Below are 22753 nucleotides of genomic sequence, written 5' to 3'. Positions count from 1 at the left end.
CACTTACTCGCTCCTGCCACTTCTTTTTCCTGGCGTTGCACACCTGAGACGCATGTTTTCAGTACCCACCCAATTCCTATGACTGTAATCTGTTTTTAATTGTGAACTGCTAAATGGTATTAATCTGCCCTGGGACTGGCCGGTGAGGGGCGACTTAGCAATGTCGCTCTTTACAACGATGGATAAAGCAGGGCTTGCCAGCCTTTCTGACCCTTTTGGGAAGTGTAAAACCCTCAGAAATCTGTCTCCAGAAGGGATTTGCTTCAGTCTTCTTGTCTGTTCCCGCGGGCAAACAAGAGACCAAAGTATTCAGTTCTTTTAACTGATAGTGCAAATAACATTGTAATAACATTTTATCCCTCTCCGTTATCTTGCAAAGAGCAATAACCTATGTTGGTTATAATGCCTTTCTGGAACCTAAACAGAAATGACTACTAAGCCTAGATTCAGCCCAAGGTCTTTGAAACATTACCTTTTGAATCTCATATATATATATACACACACACACACAGAGAGAGAGAGAGAGAGAGAGAGAGAGAGAGATATTTCAGTATTGTATAGGTTTACTACTTAAAAAAAACAACAGAATCTCCAGGGTGAGTATCCTAAGTTTGCATTCCTAAGAATGTAAGGAAGAAGTGAATTCCTATATGCGATAAAAGTCTACCTAGTGAAGCGTTCTATACAGGCAATGTGTGGCTACCAGAAATAATATGATTATATTAAAATTTATATTCTGTTGTTCCATACAATGGTGCCCAACGTGGCCCCCGACACCAGTCTTCAGCCCACCCCTCCTTTTAAGAAACCTTCTCCGTATCTTCTCAATACTTTGGCTCCAGTTACACTTAAGTAGGAAGTCAGATTAGTAAACCCTATTGAACACGATAGGACTTAATTTCCGGGTACTGCATGTACTTTAATGCTTTAAAGAGACACTCTTTTTCATTCATTCAGTTGCCGTATTTCATGAATGAACTAACACTAACTGAACTGGACATGGGAATTGCCATGCCGAAAATCCTTCAAGCCTGCAAACCTGCCATTGATTATAAAGGTAACCTAACAGATTTTTAACCTTGTAGATTGCTTTGATAGCACAACTATCCTATGACTGTTCCCAGCAAACAATTGATGGGGTGCAGTCGTGTTTCCAATTCTAACGATTGCAGAGGGATAGCCATGCTTGTAAATGCTACTGTTTTTTATGTAATAACATTTGTATGACAATTCGTTTTACTTGTTTTTATAGCCTTTCTACCATTTATCATTGAATGGCAAGATTTGTGCTTTTGAATCTTAAAGTTTATACACACATGCATTCAGAAGGGGGATTTCTTCCCAGAAAAGCATGGGAGCAGAAATGCTAGTAGTATTTGGTGTGGGGTTGCCATATTTCAAAAAGTTAAACTCCTGACACCTGCAGTTTTTGAGCTAAATTCCCCCTGACGCCATTTTTACACCTGAAAACCAGGACATGCCAGGAATTTTCCTGACGTATGGCAAGCCTAATTTGGTGGTACTTCTTAAAAAACATTTGAGGGAGGGTTTATGAACAGATATCCCATTAGGGGGTTTCCCCAGCCCACTGGAACAGATTGGGGGGAGGTTGGGGGGTGCAAGGGGGGGAGTTCTGTTTCACAAGTGAAAATCCTTGAGCTGACAGGACTCGCTAGCAAAATATCGTCCTAAGACAGCAGGTTTTTTGACTGAGCCTGAGGAAATGTCCGAATTGTGGGGAGCTGACCAGGAATATGTACACTAATGCGCAAAGCATGGGAAATAAACAAGATGAGCTTGAGCTCTTGGTACAGCAAACTAAATATGACATAATAGGCATCACTGAAACCTGGTGGGATAAGTCCCACAATTGGAATGTAATAATGGAGGGATACAATCTATTTCAGAGAAACAGACCAGACAAGAAAGGAGGAGGAGTGGCGTTATATGTCAGGGGTGTGTATACCTGTGAAGAGATCCAAGATTTAGAACCTCAAAGCCAAAGTGAGAGCATTTGGGTCAAAATTAAGGGAGAGAAGAATAACAGAGACCTCATTGTGGGAGTTTACTATAGATCCCCAAGCCAAACGGAGGACATAGATGATGCCTTCCTGGAACAGATGGCCAAGCATGCAAAAGGAAGGGAGATAGTAGTAATGGGGGACTTCAATTACCCGGATATTTGTTGGACGTCAAACTCAGCCAAGAGCATAAGGTCAAACAGATTCCTCACTGGCCTTGCAGACAACTTCATTGTCCAGAAAGTGGGAGAAGCAACAAGAGGAACAGCCATTTTAGACCTGGTCCTAACCAATGTTGATGACCTGGTTAGTGGGGTAGATGTGGAAGGATCATTAGGCGCGAGTGATCATGCTCTTCTGAAGTTTACTATACAGCGGACAGTAGCAGCCAAGCATACTAGGACTCAATTTCTTGACTTTAAGAAAGCCGACTTCATAAAACTTAGGGAAGTGCTGGGTGAGATCCCATGGTCAGCAATACTAAAAGGAAAGGGAGTTCATGATGGCTGGGAGTTTGTTAAGATGGAGATAGTAAAAGCACAACGTCAGGCAATACCAATGAGACGAAAACATGGAAGGTGCCTAAAGAAACCAGGGTGGCTATCTAAAGAACTTTTAACTGAATTAAGATTAAAAAAGGATGTGTACAAAAAATGGAAAAGGGGGGAAACCACCAAAGAGGAATTCAAACAAATAGCCAGCACGTGTAGACACAAAGTCAGAAAAGCTAAAGCACAGAATGAACTCAGGCTTGCTAGAGAGGTTAAAAGCAAAAAAAAAGGCTTTTATGGGTATGTTCGTAGCAAAAGGAAGAACAAAGAAACAGTGGGGTCACTCAGAGGAGAAGATGGTGAAATGCAAACAGGGGACACAGAAAGGGCTGAACTCCTCAATGCCTTCTTTGCCTCAGTCTTCTCCGATAAAGAAGACAATGCCCGACCTGAAGAATTTGAAGCAAATGATTCAGCAAAGGAAACACAGCCCAGAATAACTAAGGAGATAGTACAAGAATATTTGGCTAGATTAGATGTATTCAAGTCTCCAGGGCCAGATGAACTGCATCCAAGAGTATTAAAAGAACTGGCAGATGTGATCTCAGAACCACTGGCAGTCATCTTTGAGAATTCCTGGAGAACAGGCGAAGTCCCGGCAGACTGGAGGAGGGCAAATGTTGTTCCTATTTTCAAAAAGGGGAAAAGAGAGGACCCAAATAATTACCGCCCAGTCAGTCTGACATCAATAGCAGGGAAGATTCTGGAGCAGATCATTAAGCAAACAGTCTGTGAGCACCTAGAAAGGAATGCTGTGATCACCAATAGTCAGCATGGATTTCTGAAAAATAAGTCATGTCAGACTAACCTGATCTCGTTTTTTGACAGAATTACAAGCCTGGTAGATGAAGGGAACGCAGTGGATGTAGCCTACCTTGATTTCAGCAAAGCATTTGACAAGGTGCCCCATGATATTCTTGTAAAGAAGCTGGTAAAATGCGGTCTTGACTATGCTACCACTCAGTGGATTTGTAACTGGCTGACTGACCGAACCCAAAGGGTGCTCATCAATGGTTCCTCTTCATCCTGGAGAAGAGTGACTAGTGGGGTGCCACAGGGTTCTGTCTTGGGCCCGGTCTTATTCAACATCTTTATCAACGACTTGGATGATGGACTCAAGGGCATCCTGATCAAATTTGCAGATGACACCAAACTGGGAGGGGTGGCTAACACCCCAGAGGACAGGATCACACTTCAAAACGACCTTGACAGATTAGAGAACTGGGCAAAAACAAACAAGATGAATTTTAACAGGGAGAAATGTAAAGTATTGCACTTGGGCAAAAAAAATGAGAGGCACAAATACAAGATGGGTGACACCTGGCTTGAGAGCAGTACATGTGAAAAGGATCTAGGAGTCTTGGTTGACCACAAACTTGACATGAGCCAACAGTGTGACGCGGCAGCTAAAAAAGCCAATGCAATTCTGGGCTGCATCAATAGGAGTATAGCATCTAGATCAAGGGAAGTAATAGTGCCACTGTATTCTGCTCTGGTCAGACCACACCTGGAGTACTGTGTCCAGTTCTGGGCACCACAATTCAAGAAGGACACTGACAAACTGGAACGTGTCCAGAAGAGGGCAACCAAAATGGTCAAAGGCCTGGAAACGATGCCTTATGAGGAACGGCTAAGGGAGCTGGGCATGTTTAGCCTGGAGAAGAGGAGGTTAAGGGGTGATATGATAGCCATGTTCAAATATATAAAAGGATGTCACATAGAGGAGGGAGAAAGGTTGTTTTCTACTGCTCCAGAGAAGCGGACACGGAGCAATGGATCCAAACTACAAGAAAGAAGATTCCACCTAAACATTAGGAAGAACTTCCTGACAGTAAGAGCTGTTCGACAGTGGAATTTGCTGCCAAGGAGTGTGGTGGAGTCTCCTACTTTGGAGGTCTTTAAGCAGAGGCTTGACAACCATATGTCAGGAGTGCTCTGATGGTGTTTCCTGCTTGGCAGGGGGTTGGACTCGATGGCCCTTGTGGTCTCTTCCAACTCTATGATTCTATGATTCTATGAATATATTTCTTCAGGGGTGTGTGTGTGTGTGTGTGTGTGTGTGTGTTTGTGTCAACATCCAAAGTCAGAATCACGATCCAAAAGATGTAAGGGGTTGTCTTCAGTGTCTCTGATTGTTTCCTAATGAGTTTCTTGAGGCTTCTTCACATTTTGCTCGCTCCAGAAGTGAGGTAGCCTCAAGTATCTCCTTAGGAAGTATTGGAGCAAGAATGGAGAAGGCGTGGTCATCCCAGCTGTTCCTTGACTACAACTTCCATCCTCCCTGGTTGTTGCTGATGGTATTTGGAGTCCAGTGATGTTAGAGGGCCAAAGGTTAGCCACCCCGGCATTTAGGGAGAAGCATTGGAAGTAGGTGAATAAGTTTCCTTGATAAAGAGACTTTCCTCAAAATGCAGTGTTGCATATATTGCAACCTGTATGGTTACAGCTGTTTTGGCTTGTTTGGGTTTTACAGCTGTGTTTTGATGCTCCAAGTCATTGCTTCATGGTCTGTGAGCAGGTCTAAGGTTGGTCAGTGTCTGTCTGGGAGATTGCCTGGGAACATGCTTGACACCTTGAGTTTCACGATGGAAGGAAGGAAGCCTATAAAAAAATAGGTTTTGATATGGCTGGCTAGCTGGCTGATTGAAGGGTAAATGTTCTCCCTCTTTTTTAATGAACACATTATTGGTTTGTACTAAATTGTTATATGGGAAGAAAAATGCCCCAGAGCTGATCTAACAACATTAAAAATATTTTATTATTTGAGAAGCAATGGGTTTTCTAAATTTTTCAATTTATTATGAAATGTATTGATTTTTGTTTAGTTTTGAGGAGTGGTTAGAGCTTACGACATTGGAACGAAGGGTGACTTCAAGGAATATGCTTTGTTCTGAAATAGATATTAAAACTGCATATTTACCACAATCAGGGCAGAGAAAAGCACATGTGTGCTCATAGTTATGAGGAAGCTGATTCTTAATGGTTCTGGAGAAATAAGTTCCAAGATCACAGAAATGTAGAGTTGGAAGGGACCACGAGGGTCATCTAGTCCAATCCTCTGCAGTGCAGGAATCTTTCAAGGAAATACAGTGGTACCCCTAGTTACGAACTTCCGGAGGTCCGTTCTTAACCTGAAACAGTTCTTAACCTGAGTCGCGCTTTTGCTAATGGGGCCTCTTGCTGCTGCTGCGCCGCCGGCACACGATTTCCGTTCTCATCCTGGGGCAAAGTTCTCAACTCGAGGTAACTCTTCCAGGTTAGCGGAGTTTGTAACCTGAGGCGTTTGTAACTCGAGGTACCACTGTAAACAACTATCCGACTTTTAGAAGACATCTGAAGGCAGCCCTGTATTGGGAAATTTTTTATGTCTGATGTTTTACCATATTTTTTTATGTGTTGTAAGCCCCCAGATGGGCGCCCAGGTAGCCCTGTGGTCTAAACCACTCAGCCTCTTGGGCTTGCCGATCAGAAGGTCGGTGGTTCAAATTCCCGCAATGGAGTGAGCTCCCATTGCTCTGTCCCAGCTCCTGCCAACCTAGCAGTTTGAGAGCACGCCAAAAGTGCAAGTAGATAAATAGGTACCACTCCAGCAGGAAGGTAAACGGTGTTTCCGTGAGCTGCTCTGGTTTCGCCAGAAGCAGTCATGCTGGCCACATGACCCGGAAAAACTGTCTGCGGACAAACATCAGCTCCCTCGACCAGTAAAGCAAGATGAGCGCTGCAACCCCAGAGTCGTTCACGACTGGACTTAACTGTCAGGGGTCCTTTACCTTTAAGCCACCCAGAGTGGCTGGGGAAACCTAGCAAGATGGGCAGGGTATAAATAATAAAGTTATTATTACTATTATTATTTCACCCAACATGAAGCCATGACCCTGAAATTAAGAATCTTCCAGCTGAGCATGGCCTTGCAGGGGAGGTCTGTGGATGAAGATGATATCGTATGAGTCTGTTTCGAATTATTTGACACTCTTTTTGTAGCAATGAAGTAGAAAGCTAACAATAATATTTAACTTCTAGATATTATGTCTTTGCCCGAATTCTAGTGCTTAAAGAAATGGTTTGTTTTAGAAAAAGGCTAAACTAAAGAAAATGTAATCGGACCCAACAGTATAGGACAAAACAAACAAAAACCATGTCTAAAGTATGGAAAGCAATGGCACTGTTATGCTTCAACTCTCAGACTATTGTCTGTCACCAGTCAGTGATTTGTAAGGTTGTGTTTTTGTAAAAGAACATAAACATGCTGGGGCTATGTTGCACAGCACACCTGCTTTTTAAATTCCTCTCTGGTGTTTCTGATACTTGAAAACTTGGGATTTGTGCTTTGCAGAGGGAAACATCCTCTGAATTGTTTCCTCTGGTTGATTCATTATATTGTAGTTGTTTTTTAAAAGAATTGTTGGTATTTGGAGCATGCTGAGTCACTGGTTACGTAAGTGGGAGCTTAAGGCTACAGATACATGTGGAATCTGACTGTTTCTGGTGCCCTTTCATTTCATCAGTTGAAACCAAAGGGGAAAGTTCTGTCCATTTGTGGGAAGATAAATGGGAATTATTCATACTCTCCTATTTCAAATTCCAGGACTCTGCTTTTTATAAGCAATTAGTAAGACTGGCTGTTTGGAAAGCCACTTCCTTTTCCCATGCTGCTCTTTTCAGACTGCTAAGTTTCTACATCTGAAACAACAGGCATGAACGCACAATGACAAAACGTAGCTTATAGTTTTCATGGGCTCTTAACTGTTCCCACACTGTTTTTTGCAAGATGCTGTTTGCTGTGGCTTATTGGAAGAAATTGGATTTTTCAAAGACAAATCTCGTTTTTCCATGCAGGGGAAATATTGTATTGTGCTTACGATTCGGTGTGTTCATTGATAAGATTAAACTGCTTTTTGCGTTGGGAATAAACTGTTCCATATCTTGCAGAGGAATTCCCTGACTCCTCTTGAACTGGTTAGGTTATTACCTAGAGTTGGCATTGCAGAATATGCCTGTCACTGCCTATCAAGTCCTTAGAAGGAATGGAATGTTGAAAAATCTTTAAGAAACTAATTTCAAATGCAATGTGCTGAAGGGAAATACTTTGATTCTTAGAAATTCTGAGTGGATGCTAAATCTCTTTCAGCCCGTTCATCCTTGCCCCCTTAAATGTTTGTTCTCAAAAATTTCGTGTTTATTGATGATTTAAAAAGCTTGTTTCAGCAAATGAAAGAGATGCCTCCTCCTGTATTGCATGTGACTGGACCAGAGATAGGAAGGCTTTTGTTGCTTCATAGGCCACTACTTGTTAGAGAGCTTATTGTCTCTTATTAGGTATTCAATTTAGACGGAAAAGGAGAAGATACCTGCCCAACTTGCAGACGTCTCTGCAGGATAATTTTGAACTGTAAAATTGCAGCATAATGAAGATTAAAGATGCTATGGTGATCTAGCAAGTTTGATTTCTAGCACTTGTTTTGTAGTTCTTCTGATGTTGCTGACGATTCTGAACTCGTCTGCCATCTTTGTCCAAACAGAGACAGTGTGATCTAGTGGTTAGAACAGCTTGGTGCCCTCCATATGTGGCTGAACCAACAACTCCCACCATCCCTGACCATCAGCAATGCTGGCTGGGACTGGTGGGAGCAATATATATGGAGGGCATCACTTTGCCTGTTGCTAGGTTAGAGTGCAGGGCATAGACTGGAAAGACATGGGTTCAGATCCCACACCTATCCCTTGTTCCAGCCTACCACAAGGCGTTTTTGTGGCAATAAAATGGACACGGGATGATGTTCACCAGCCTGAGCTATTTGGAGCAGGATTAGGTTTGAAACAAATTGAGTGTGAAAATAATTACTTTTGGCTGGATGTGCAAAGTGTTGTGCCAGCTAGCACAACCTACTGAAATTGGAACAGTCTCTGCATTTGGATGTGGATGCCTTTGTGCAGCCTGAAGTTCATGGAAAGCAAGGATATTGAAGATACGCTATTGAGCATCTGTGGTTTTCTGAGATCATGGATATTGTTGTTTAGTCGTGTCCAACTCTTCGTGACCCCCTGGACCAGAGCACGCCAGGCACTTCTGTCTTCCACTGCCTCCTACAGTTTGGTCAACTCATGCTGGTAGCTTCAAGAACACTATCCAACCATCTCGTCCTCTGTCGTCCCCTTCTCCTTGTGCCCTCCATCTTTCTCAGCATCAGGGTCTTTTCCAGGGAGTCTTCTCTTCTCATGAGGTGGCCAAAGTATTGGAGCCTCAGCTTCATGATCTGGTAGATCATGGTAGAGGACTACATTAAAACAACAGGAAAGATTTTGGCACACACCCCACTAAATGTATCCTATAATGTCAAGAATATGTTCTAAAAGCTATCCTCTTGCAGTCAGAGATCTGGCTGGATGCTTTTTGACCTTTGGTCTTCATCATCAGCTTGTATACTCTTCCAGGCCAAGAACACACTTCCTCCCAGTTCATCGTAAACATTAGCATTGCATAAGCTCTGAGATGTGCCTTCTTTTCATTTCCTTCATTAGCAAGGCAGGAACAAAGTTCCAAGCCTGTTAAACGGTCGTTTATCTCTCTGCCTCGCAGATGTTCTCTCCAACTTCCTCCTTTCATAATTGTGGGATGTTGCGCGGAGGAACAGAGAGCGCTTCACGTGCAAGCCGTTCTGCAGATCATTTCCCATCACTCATATGTCGCGAACAAACGAATGCCCACGTGAAGTGAATGGCAATTAAGACAATTGCCGATGCTTCCATGTTTTATGACCGGGATCCAAAGGTCGGGCAGGGTAGCTCTGCACGTGCAGCTGGTCTTCAGAGTTTTCTGCTTCTGTCGCTGCCTCCTTCCCTGATGCACTGCCTGGCAAGCTGCTCCAAGCCCAGGGGGCCTTCATCAGAGCAGTTTCTCCAGTGGAGTGCAAGCAACTGGAGCCAAGGGCACAAGTGCTAGCCAAGGGCTGCATGCCTTTTGATTCTTAGCCAGTACAGTTGAACCTCTACTTACCACCACCTCTTCTTACTGTTGTTCCAAGTCACAACCACGGCAAACCCGGAAGTAACCGGTGGGTTTGCTGCCGTTTGCACATGCGCAGGAGCGGTGATCACCGTTTGCACATGCGCAGAAGCGGGCAATCACCGTCCACACCTGCGCCTCTCCCAGTGACCCGTTTCGACCTCCGGAACGGATTATGGTCGCAAATAGAGGTTCCACTGTATCTATAGAACTACTTACAGTGGCAATATTCTTAATTGTTTATTTCTGCAACGGCAGTCCATATAAAGTCGAGTGGAATGTAGGTTGTCATTTCAGTAAACAGTACAATACAGCTGCAGATTGCATGCCTTTGTAGGGTGTTCCTTCTTAATCAGCTGATCTGCAGAGATTCCTCTGCACAGGTACACATATGAAGGCCTCACAGGACCTTTTGCTAATCTTTAGGACAGGGACGGGGAACCCGTTTTCAGACTATGGCCTCCCCATCATCCTATGCCATTGGTCATGCTGGCTGGGGCTGAGAGTGAAGTTGAGAGTGCAGCAATATCTGGAGGGCTGCTGGTTCCCCACCCCTGTTTTAGGAGTCCCCACCCCTACAATATGCCTTTGCAACCAGTATGATGGCCTATGATAGTGAAAGTGGCCTTTGGACTTTCCTAAGATGCCGAGAAAGCTGGTTCCTCTTTACTGAGCCACCTTCTTGTTGCAAGAGGGGAACTGCCTTCTCTTTCCGAGTTAGTCCAATTAAAAACACAGTTGCAACTTGCTGAGACCAGCATGATGAATACTATTTAAGCCCTTAACATTTCTAGATTCGGTGACTTGCAGAGTACTGCCCCCGTATCATGTTTGTAAGTTGCTTTTTGTCTAGTTATTTAATCTTAAGTTGCTATTTGACTAGTCGTGATAGTGTTGGCCTCACGTAAAACAAGAGGTTTGAAAAAAGAGGTAGGGATCAATCTCGCTCTGTGTGTTTCAGCATTTTCCTGGATATTGTGTGGTAGTTTCAGTCATACCTAAAATGTTGCTTTCCCCAACAATTCTAGGGCTTTGGATTGACTTGGAAATATCTTACAGTGGATCTTTTCTAATGACCCTGGAGACCAAAATGAATTTGACCAAACTTGGAAAGGAACCTCTAGGTGAAGCACTGAAAGTTGGAGAAATTGGCAAAGAAGGGTAAGGAATTTTTTTCCTACTGTTTTGGTGTGTTTTTTTAAGTACAAAAAGCTCTTCATAAAACTCTGTAATAGAAACTAGATAGTGTTTGAATGAGCTGATAAGTCTGGAGTTTTATAATGAATAACTGATTACAGTTTTGGGGAAGTTGTCGCACTATGCTAAAACTGATCTCAAAAGCGAGAGGCGGGGATTGGTCAGTAAGACTTGTGACCACCTGTAGACTGATGAATAACAACTTCAAAGTTAGCTTAACTGTACCCTAATAAAATACTGGACAGAGATCATTCTGGAAATAGATTTTTTCTTTAATTTCTAGCTTCTCTATCCCAAACAGGGCTGGATTTAGGTTTGATGAGGCCCTAAGCTACTGAAGGTAATGAGGCCCTTTATATGCGCAGCTGTCCTTTGTCAACAACAAATTGTCACTTTTTTTGTTGTTGAATATATGGTATATTGTAATTTATGGACCTAATAGGTATCTAAAGCCATTTGCACATAACAAAATATGTACTTTAATCACCTTTGTTTTGTTTTATTTGTTTTTTTTCTCTTATATTTTGGAAATGTACATCCAGTTTTTTTCCTTTAATTTTTTTGAGGGGCCCCAAGAGAGTGGAGCCCTAAACTATAGCTTGTTTAGCTTATACATAAATCCGGCACTGATCCCAAGTAGGAATGGAGGGGGCAGGAGGGGAAAAATAAAAATTTTATGTATCAGTGCTAAATAAAAAGCTGGTTGCAAGCAATAAATGAACTGAGAGAAAAATAATAATTTTTGTAAACCTTTTAAACCAGGGGTTTAAAATGTAATGTAATGTAATGTAATGTAATGGCTAATGTACTGCTCTCCAGAGACTACAACTCCTGCCAGCATCACCCAGCATAGTCGGTGGCCCAACATCCAAAGGGCACCACATTGGCTACTTCTGTTTTAAACAGCTGTGTCTTTGTGCACAGCACTAGAGTACATGTTCAGTCCAATTTAAATTCTGAAGAGGCTGCCACAAGGGAGCATTGGTTCTTCCTAACATTCGTTCCACCTCCATCATCCTGCCATTCTGGGTACCATTCTGTGTACCTTTTAGGTTTGGGGTGGGTGTTGGGTCCCCCCCCCCCCGTTTTAGAAGCTTTGCACTTTTCCTTGCTCACGCTGGATGTTTGTTTGTTGTCCACATTGCAGGAGAATAGACAAACAGCAGTCATTATATGCCAAGAGCACAGAAACACAGGGCACCTATTATATATGTTAAAAAAAATATAATCGGTGGGCATATGTATGTTTTTAGTAGGACCAAAGGAAGAGAGGTCATATCTATGCTACAACTGGGTCTAAAGTCCCAGCTTTTCGGCTTGCATTATTCTTCCCCATTGATTTCACATCATTATATTGTGGCTGGCTGGCATCTCCTCTCTGCACAGATACAAGACCTCAGTGGGTCTCTCCCAGGTATTGGTTCAATCCCCTTATGCCTATTACCAAGAATCGGTATCAATATTTTGTCTAATATTAATAGTTTTACTGGCGTACATTTATGCAGTTTTGGAAACCCAAGTATCCGATACTGCGTCAGATGTTCAAGTGTTGCTGCGCGGTCTAACCTGCATTAAAAAGAGCTTTGCTTAAATGTCAGCTGGCTAGTACTGTTTGCTTTATGTTGGCCAAATAGAGCCCCTCCTAGGTAAAGGTAGCTTGCAATTTCTCCATACTGTATCTTCTCTAACTTGTATTTGTTTTTTTGGTTTTCTTCCTGCTTTCATTTCCTTTCCTTTTTTTGGTAATATTTGGATTCGTCAATCTGTGGATTTGTTTTGATCTGGTGAGTGGTATTTGTCGCATCATCTCATCCCTTGTGGAGTGTTCATTCTGTTTGTGCTGAGACCATTCAAAGGGCCTTTTTTGGCTGGAAATAAGGGGCAATGGTATTGCAAGTTGTTAACCCCCTTCAGTAACTGAAGCCACCTGGCTCTCTAAGGTTTTTGCGTTTATCTTAACAAAACCTTGGCATGGAGTTTCATTGAAGTTAATATCTGTCTTCAACCCCCTACCCTAGCTACCTATCAAGGCTGAATTCTTTCTACTCTTTAAATTTGCTTGAAGGTGCTCTCTAACTTTTCTTCTGTGTTTGCTCCTTAAGTGATTCTAGCCGGAATCACTGGAATGACTTCTGGTCTAGTTGAGCGAGAGGAAGCACTCTCTTGTGCTTCCCCAGTTGCCTTCGAATGTTTAAAGCTGGGCTTAGGGAATGATGTGTCTTTGCATAGCTGTCAACTTTTCCCTTTTCTTGCGAGGAATCCTATTCGGAATAAGGGAATTTCGCTTTAAAAAAGGGAAATGTTGATAGCTATGCCTCCTCATATTTAGAAGCAAGCATCTCTCCAACAGGAGTAGCACAGCTTCCCTGCTGTGCTCCTCTTCTTTCATTTTTTTAAATACAGCTGTTTGCCAATTTCCATTTGGTCTTTACTGCTCCATAGAATCAATAAACTACAACATTCCTCCATTGTGGAGTTGTCACACCTAATTCTGCCCATCCTGCAGTCAGGGAAAAGCTAACAGTAAAAACTGTTTTCAAAATCTCCCTCTTGAAGCTTGATAGGCCTTCATCCTCACGTGTATATTCAGCCGTTATTGCACTATAGCCAGCACATGTTGCAGTGAAAGGGTTATTACTCAAGCATCTCTCCTTAAACTATCTGGCTTACTCCAAGGTTGTTTTATATAGCTGTGGATATCACTGGTCAACAACAAATTTGTTGTCTGTGTTTTTTCAGTTGATTTAGGACGAATCTGATGCACTGAATCCAAAAATCACTTTGGTTTTGCTCCATCAGGTCAAGTTTTTGAGCTATGGCCACATGTCTTTTTTTATGTTTTTGTTCACATGTACGCTTGTGTGGAGTATTTTAGAAGAAGTTGGTGGGGGTAAAATGCCATGTCGAATAATTGTTTTGATTGGAAATGATTATTTTAATGACAAGAAGTATTCAGGTCCGATAGTTCTGGGTGATTATGTCGAAAAGGGATCAGCTTGAAGTCATAAAACCTCTAAATCTTCCATAAATTGGTCCGTGCTCAGAATTACACAAAGAAGGACTGGCCTGTGCGGGAGAAATTGGTGCCTTGCAAAAAAAGGAACGTCATCAACGACCCTCTGGTGGACAGAGACAGAATCCTCTTCTGACCGCTGCACATCAAGCTCGGCTTAATCAACAGTTCACCAAGGCTCTGGACAAGGATGGTGACTGTTTCACTTACTTGTGCCAGGCTTTTCCAGGATTGACCATGGAGAAGTTGAAAGCTGGCATCTTTGACGGTCCTCAGATCCGTCAGCTCATCAGAGATCCAGAGTTCGGAAAGTCAATGAACGAAGTTGAACTGGAAGCGTGGAAGGCATTTGTTCTGGTAGTGAAGAACTTTCTTGGCAACAGTAAGGCCAGAAACTACGCAGAACTTGTCAACAACATGCTGACTGCTTTCAGAAACCTGGGCTGCAACATGAGTGTCAAGATGCACTTCCTATTTTCACATATGAACCGGTTTCCTGAGAACCTGGGTTCAATGAGTGACAAGCAGGGGGAGAGATTCCATCAGGACATGAAAGAGATGGAGATCAGGGTCACTGGGACGCAGTCATAATGGCTGACTACCGTTGGACTCCATGATCACTGCAGATGGTGACAGCAGTCACGAAATTAAAAGACGCCTGCTCCTTGGGAGAAAGGCGATGGCAAACCTGGACAGCGTCTTAAAAAGCAGAGACATCACCTTGCCAACAAAGGTCCGTATAGTTAAAGCCATGGTCTTCCCAGTAGTGATGTATGGAAGTGAGAGCTGGACCATAAAGAAGGCTGATTGCCGAAGAATTGATGCTTTTGAATTATGGTGCTGGAGGAGACTCTTGAGAGTCCCACGGACTGCAAGAAGATCAAACCTCTCCATTCTTAAGGAAATCAGCCCTGAGTGCTCACTGGAAGGACAGATCGTGAAGCTGAGGCTCCAATACTTTGGCCACCTCATGAGATGAGAAGACTCCCTGGAAAAGACCCTGATGTTGGGAAAGATGGAGGGCACAAGGAGAAGGGGACGGCAGAGGACGAGATGGTTGGACAGTGTTCTCGAAGCTACAAACATGAGTCTGACCAAACTGCAGGAGGCAGTGGAAGACAGGAGTGCCTGGCGTGCTCTGGTCCATGGGGTCACGAAGAGTCGGACACGACTAAACAACTAAACAACAACAACAACTGTTGGACTCTGAAGAGAGACCTCCCTGCCGCTGAGCATTCCAGGAGTTCCAAGAAACAGAAGTTCAAGCCCTGAAGTTTGAAAAATTGTGAAGCAACATGCAATTTACGTGTACTTACCTTTATCAATGCCCACCATTCAGTTTACAGTAAACCTGACCTGATGGAGAGAAACGGATGCCATTTCCTGATTCAGCAGTGCAAAAATACCCTAAATCAGTTGTAGAAATCTAGACAACATTCAAAAAGTAAAAAAATTGTTGCCCAGTGTATTCTATAGAAGATGATGTTTCTACCTGGTTTCCAGCTGAGCTTGGTTTTATTGACTAGTAATGCAGACTAAGGCTGTGTGTTCAAATTACCATGAACACGCATTCATTTTTGTCTCACCATTTCCCCCAAGGAGCTCGAGGTAGTGTACATGGCTCTCCTCCTCACTTAAACCTCACAACCACCCTGTGAGGTGGGCTAGGCTGACAGAAGACAGTACCTGGCCTAAATTCTCCCATCGCCAAATGTTTTGCATCTAGCCATCCTGGTTGGGTGAAGTGGGCGTGGGAGAAAAAATCATGGCTGTCTCAAAAAATTGGCAGGGTGGTACTGGTGGCCAGCTTTTCCGTGTTACTACCTGAACACTATGATAAGTTGCTGCTTGCAGACAGCCCTCTTGTATTCTGTTTTTGTCTGGTTGCTGGTGACTAAGAAAAATCTGAGCTTACTGTTAGGACAGGGCTTTGGAAAGGAATGTCCACTTGAGAACATTCAACTTGCGTGTGAAATGGCCATAACAGATTATTACACCCATTACAGAGAAATTGCTGGTTAGGGCTCTTTGGATTACCATCTAGGTTTTGTTCCATATACGTATTGTTTTTAGTAATTCTGGGTTAGGTGGCAGTTCTGCAATCATAACATTAGAGCAGTGTTCCCCAACCTTGGGCCTCCAGCTGTTTTTGGACCACAATTCCTATCATCCTTGACCACTGGTCTTGCTAACGAGGGATGATGGGAGTTGTAGTCCAAAAACAGCTGGAGGCCCAAGGTTGGGGAACACTGCAATGCCTGGGGCTTCTCCCCTGCTGGGAACCCCTCAATACATACTGCATTTGAATACTTAGAGACTCAACAAGATGTATTCCCTAGACTTGCCCTATATTGTCTCAGGCCTTCTTAATATGCCAGCTATACTTTGACTCTAAGACCATCACTGCCTTTACTGCTACTTACCAAATGTCTTGTCTAAAACACTTCTAACTCTGTTGCTGCCGGCAACTATTAGGATAGGTAGAGGCAGCTCAGCTATGTGTGCAGGGGGCAATAAGAGGGAAATTATATGATACGGTGGCAAGAAAATAACTCCTGGAAGCGCATGGTGCTCACAAAAGCAACCCTCAAGTTTCATTCAGAAACCCATTTGACTTCCCAAGCATGTCTCATCCGGTTAAAAAATTGTGCTTAGTCAAAGTGCTCATCCTAGTTTGGCATTATAATTGTTTGCATTGCATTTAATTGTCATGAAAGACACTTGTGCAGAAATGTCTCTTCACCTTCCACTTGACTGCATGGAAGAAGCTCACACATGCCTCTGTTCATTTTAAGCTAGGCTCAGCACAGCTGTGTTGGAGTAAATAATTATTGTATAAATAAAGCATGGTGCGGTGCACATTTTTAACTGGGGAAACAGGAAGGTGTCTAGTCATGCAGGGAGCAAAAACCCTGTTTCCAACCTATGTTAATAAGGTGTCACTTCAAAACTGAAATGTGTCCTTCTTTTCAGTTTCAGGCCAAGGGCATATTGCCTTGCAGACAGCGATGAGGAATCTTCTAGTGCTGGCTCCTCAGACGAAGACGATGCTCCAGAAGCAACAGGCAGCGAGAAACCTCTAGTGCCAGGAGGAGAAGGGTGAGTTAGTCTGCGTCTTGGAGCACAAGGAGATGGTTTGTTCTGTTTTTGTGTCGAGCACATTACTAGTATTCTCTAGGTAAAGAGTGTGCATCAACAAGTGTTACAGCCAGACTTGGTTGTGTTCATTGGATTTGGACAAATGCCAAATCGCGAACTGAAGTGGGTCACTTTGAAATGATATGGGGCTTGTCTGAAACAAAAGTGGCTCTCTCTGAAGCACCCAGAACCAAAATAGGGACCTCTGAAATAATTGGGACACTTCAGACATAAATGGGGGTGGGGTGGGGGTGGATACTGTAGGCAGGTTTCACCACCAGAAGGCCCTCAGAGCTGGATCTCAAAACAAAGAGATCATACCTGAAGGAGCATTTCCACCCTCATCGTTCAGCCTTAGATCCAGCTCTGAGGGTCTTCGGACTGTTCCCTCACTGGGAGAAGTGAGGTTACAGGGAACCAGGCAGAGGGCCTTCTCGGTAGTGGCACCCACCCAGTGGAATGCCCTCCTATCAGAAGTCAAGGAGATGAGTAACTATATAACCTTTAGAAGACATCTGAAGGAAGGCCTGTAGAGGGAAGTTTTTAATGTGTGATGTCTTGTTATGTTTTAATGTGTTGGAAGCTGCCCAAAGTGGCAAGGAAAGCCCAGCCAGGTGGGAAGCATATACATAGTAAATATTATTGTTATTATTGTTGTTATCATCATCATCATCATCATCATCATCAGGGGACTGAAACAACTCCCCTGTGAGAAAACATTAGAATGTCTGGGAATTTACAGTACATAGATTAGGTAAAGGGAAGCAAAAGGGGGACATGACAGAAGTCCTCCTTTTTAAAATAAGAGTCATCCACTGGGGCTGAATGTTTGGAGAGTGAAGGAGATTGCTGTTGCTTTCATGTCCAGCTTGAGGGTTTTGCATGGGCATCTGGTAGGCCACTGCGGAAAGATAAAAGGTAAAGGACCCCTGGATGGTTACGTCCAGTCAAAGGTGACTATGGGCTTGGAGCGCTCATCTGGCTTTCAGGCCGAGGGAGCTGGTGTTTGTCCACAGACAGCTTTCCAGGTCATGTGGCCAGCATGACTAAACCACTTCTGGCGCAACAGAACACCGTGACAGAAGCCAGAGCGCACGGAAACACTGTTTACCTTCCCGCTGCAGCTGTACCTATTTTCAAACTGCTAGGTTGGCAGAAGCTGGGACAGAGCAACGGGAGCTCACCCCATCACGGGGATTCGAACCGGCAACCTTCTGATCAGCAAGCCGAAGAGGCTCAGTAGTTTTAGACCACAGCACCATCCGTATCCTCCCACTGTGGAAAACAGGATGCTGGGGTACATAGGCTTTTGGTCTGATGCAGCGAAGCTGCTTTTTTATGTTCAGCCAATATCTGTTGCCGTTGAAAAGCTCACAAACTACTCAACTGGTTTGTATACACAAGAAGTCACTTGAAAGGTCATTGCTGTCTAGGCAATAGTGATGCAACTGGATGTAATGATACCTTCATAGCTCACCCCTCTCGAGCAAGTGAAGGTAGCCTTGGGCATTCACAGTAATGGCAGTGGAATGTAGAAGTGACTCCCACATTTCCTGTTCCCTCATTTCTTGTGTAACGCACCCAATTATTGCTCAAGCATCTCTCACGATGTGAATTTGAGAGGGCCTACAGTGGCTCCAGGACATCTAAATTCCTCTGCTGATGGAAGGAATGGCTGATCTTGGGTGGGATGCAAATGCCTCCTGCCAGTGGAAGCTTTGAAAAGTAATTTGTGGCGGAGGGAGAGAGGTTAAGAACGGCCTCTGGCACAAAGCTACTTCCGACATCAGGAGGAGGTGGGGTTGCAGGCTCACGCCCCCAACACGTGCGCGGAGGCTGGATTCCAGCCCCCGCGTGATCAGGGGAATCCTTGGGCCGCATCATCCCCTGAGCCAGCCAATCGGCTAGCTCGGGGTGTGTGGCTTGCCTCATTTAAGGCAAGCGCGGCCCCGCAATCTCCCTCTTTGGTCCGCGCAGCTGTTGTGGTTTCCCACCCACTCGCCCTTTAGGGTTTCCCTTCTGACCTTACTATGGACTTTGGTTGGTCGCCATTAAGGGGCCTAGTAGGAATTTTTTCCACTTGGCAAATTGGCACTGGCCATTTGGTTTTGCGCTTACCTCATAGCAAATTGTCACAACTCCTTGGTTTTGGCAGTTAGGCATTGGTAGGGGTATTGTTATGTAGTTGTGTTGGGGGGGGAGCGCCATCACCTCCCCCACATATTGAAGGGTAGCCCGGTAAAGGATTCCGGGGGGCGTGGCCTCGTCTGAAGCCTATGGAGGCCAGGGCCTAAAGCGCGCCCCCGATCGGTGACCCCGGGGGAGTACCTAGTTGATGTGCCTCAGCAGGGCTCCCTCTGCTGGTGTTAACCCTTCCCGGTTTTCAAGCTAACAGGCTGAAGCTGGATAGTCTGATAGGACCAATGCCTAAGCCAATACCGCTCTTACCTGTAATCAATAAAGTTGTGGCCAATTTTAGCCCATTAACCTTAAATTATTGTGTCCTGTGTCTTTATTCCTACTGGGAGAAGGCGGGAACTCGCCACGCAACTTGTGTGGGGAGGAGAGCAGGGATTGTTCCAGCTGGTAAGCTGATATGCTTACCCTGAGGGGGCGATCGCTTTAGTAGGACATTAAATTCCTCCCCTGAACTATGAGGTGTTCATGTAAAAGGAAAGCTGCTGCATTTCCCCACAACCTAAAGTTGCCATCAGAACGCCAGAGGTTGTGTTTTAACGCAAAGGCTGAATTGGGGATTAGCCCCACTAGGAGTTTGACGTTAGATCTAGCGCACCTAAAAGAAACCTGTTCTCAAATATGCAGAGACCCTGAAGGCAACTGGTGTGTGCTTCTTCCCACCAAACTGTATTGATCTTCTCATGTGGAATAAGATACTTGGCTGATGCAAATAAATTACGTACATCACACATGCTAAATCTGGTCCATATGCATATCCGTAGAAGATGAAGTGAATGGGTAGCATCATCAGGCTGTTAATGGGTTCTGAGAGCCACATTTGCTGCAACATTTGTATATCTGGGGAAATAAGCGCAATTTGCCTGATATGCCAACAAGTGCACTGTCGCAGGTTCTGCGCAGCAGTAAGATTCTCATTGTTCGTTCTTGCATATTAAAGTTCTATTTTACAATCATAGGAAGTCAGGCCATTGGTCTTGTCTGTTGAGTGCTGTAGCTGGGAGAAGCAGGGGAAGAGACAATAATATCTGCAGGCTTGAGAAGGAACTCCATATGCTTTGAGTGTCTCTCCAGACACTTCTGTCTCTCTCTCTCTCTCTCTCTCTCTCTCTCTCTCTCTGTGCATGTTAAGAAGGTGACAAATAAATTGCCATTCATTATGCTAGTTCATGTTACAATGAACACATTTAGCGGTTAAAAATAGCCGGCTGTCATGCATCCAGTGCCATCTGGAAAGGAGAAACATTTGGGGTGAATGAAGGATAGTTGCTAAAAAATTGTGACTAGGTATGTGTTTTTGCAGGCTTTGCGGTGATGTCTTTGGGTACATACTGAATAAATCTTGTTGTTGTTGACGACTAGCATGTAGATTTACGCAGCATCTCAAGTCAATTATAAATAATGTTGTATAATGTAGTAAATTTTCCAGATGATGGAAATTCCAGAAATTGCTGCCTACATTGCTGTGGCACATGCAGGTCTTCATTAGCTATGCAGGCATGGTCAAACTTGGCCCTCCAGATGTTTTGGGACTACAACTCCCATCATCCCTAGCTAACAGGGCCAGTGGTCAGGGATGATGGGAATTGTAGTCCCAAAACATCTGGAGGGCCAAATTTGGCCATGCCTGAGCTATAGGAACAGTAAATTTGTGTTGCTCCTTGCCTAGGCTAATGAATGAGCGCTCTGCCTCTGTCATCTTTGCTGCATGTTCTTGGGTAAAAAAAACTTTCTGAATGACGACATCTATACAGTGGTACCTCGGGTTAAGTACTTAATTCGTTCCGGAGGTCTGTTCTTAACCTGCAACTGTTCTTAATCTGAAGCACCACTTTAGATAATAGGGCCTCCTGCTGCTGCCGCGCCGCTGGAGCACGATTTCTGTTCTCATCCTGAAGCAAAGTTCTTAACCTGAAGCACAATATCTGGGTTAGCGGAGTCTGTAACCTGAAGCGTATGTAACCTGAAGCGTATGTAACCCGAGGTACCACTGTATTTTCATGCAACTTGGGAACAATCTCATACATGCAGGTCATTTATTAGCACTGTTTTCACAACACAGAGGCATGGGCCTTCCATCTTCTTAAAAAATACCAGGACCTGCTTTTAATCCCATTTGCACCCACGTTTTTATTTTTTAAAAAAATTCATTTCTAAAATGTGTATCCCATATTTTTTTTAACTCTCTGCAATCCCAAAGCAGCTAACACTCAAACATAACAACAAAACACTAAAGAATCAATATCCAGTTAGGAACAGTAGCACAACAAGCAGAAATCCATAACATTGACAAAGATGGACCAGAAAGCAGCCGCCGTAAAGCTCTGTTAAAGCAAAGCCATTTAGCAGTCCTTAAACAGCTGCCTCCCTAATCCTTAAAATGTCCCTCTTACACTCCTGAGGTTTGAAAGTAGTTGTGACAATAGGGACAGGGATCAGTTTTTTTCTTATAACATTGCATTAAAAACTGTTGTAAAAGGGGAATTGGGGGAAGGGGGAGGAAATAGTATGCAGGATTTTAAAAAGATGTTCTCTTGCAAAATCCACCAAAATACTGCTTGGGATTGAAAGGACTAACGTGAACAGCCCTTCAGGCCAAAACTCTTTGGGGTTTTTTTTGTTTTTTTAAATATTATTTTATTATTATTATTATTATTATTATTATTATTATTATCATCATCATTAATACACATATACAAGCATACAAACATACATTTCATACAATCTTTAAAAATATTCAAACATACTTACACTCAATCCCACAAATAGTTCCTTTCCCCATCACCATCCACCGACCCTTCACCCCACCTTTGTGTTGACTTCCAATCTACTCAATTACAATATCTTTCCACTTCTATTACTTTCTTTCACACACCTTTACCCTAATTTCATACTTCTTTTTCTATTACACGTTGTTTTCCATCTTATTTGATATTTCAGTATTTGAAACGGAACTTGTTTATTCTAATAGGAGTTCTGATTTTTCGATATGATTTTGCAAGTATCTTTTAAACACCTTCCAGTCCCTATCTATCTTTTCTTTTGAAATCCTTCCAATTTCTTCCATTGTTTTGGATATATTGTAATACTCCAATAATTTGGCAAGCCACTCTGTTTTTGTCGGTATTATACCACTTTTCCAGTTTTTCGCAATCAGTAGCCTTGCTGCTACTGTTGCGTATAAATATAAGGTCTTATCTTCTTCCTTTAGGCTTCCTGGTACTATTCCCAATAGAAAACCTTCTGGTGTTTTCCTAAATGAGTATCTAAACATTTTTTTCCATTTCATTATATATTATTTCCCAAAATTGTTTGATGTTTAAACAATTCCACCATATATGTATCATAGTAGTATGATACATATCATACTATCATACAGTACATATATGTATCATAGTATCATAGTACGGGAAAAGGTACTATGAGGCCAAAACTCTTTGGGTGGAGGGTGGTATATAAATTTAATAAATAATGATAATAACAAACTTTTGGTGAGAATGTAAGCACCCAGAATCTTTGGATATGTGTGATATATATATATATATATGTCAGGGGATGGTTAGCTGCTTGTGCTTAAAATTGTGCCCCTTCAGAGTTTGTGCGACCCCACAAACCTCTGTGTGTGACAGAGCTC

General features: G+C 43.3%; 1 protein-coding gene and 1 long non-coding RNA gene across 6 annotated transcripts in view; one reads left to right on the top strand and one right to left on the bottom strand.

Annotated features, from left to right (window-relative positions):
* Nucleotides 1-22753, top strand: part of TEX2 (testis expressed 2) — a 117428-nt gene that overhangs the window by 81779 nt on the left and 12896 nt on the right. For 4 of the 5 annotated variants that reach the window (XM_082212404.1, XM_082212406.1, XM_082212405.1 and 1 more), the window contains exons 7-9: nt 958-1057; nt 10604-10736; nt 16759-16884. In XM_082212404.1, the coding sequence (XP_082068530.1) occupies nt 958-1057; nt 10604-10736; nt 16759-16884 (359 nt within the window). The remainder of the gene's footprint in view (nt 1-957; nt 1058-10603; nt 10737-16758; nt 16885-22753) is intronic. The other variant, XM_082212403.1, reaches the window with a different exon arrangement.
* LOC309526705 lies at nt 18984-22630 on the bottom strand. Its single transcript, XR_014216863.1, has 3 exons — nt 22540-22630; nt 21099-21707; nt 18984-20851 (listed from the first exon to the last, which is right to left on the bottom strand). It is a non-coding gene; the product is annotated as an uncharacterized lncRNA (long non-coding RNA).

Source organism: Podarcis vaucheri (genome assembly GCF_965113315.1).
Source record: "Podarcis vaucheri genome assembly, chromosome: 2".
Taxonomy (NCBI): domain Eukaryota; kingdom Metazoa; phylum Chordata; class Lepidosauria; order Squamata; family Lacertidae; genus Podarcis; species Podarcis vaucheri.
This window is presented reverse-complemented; position numbering and strand designations above follow the sequence as displayed.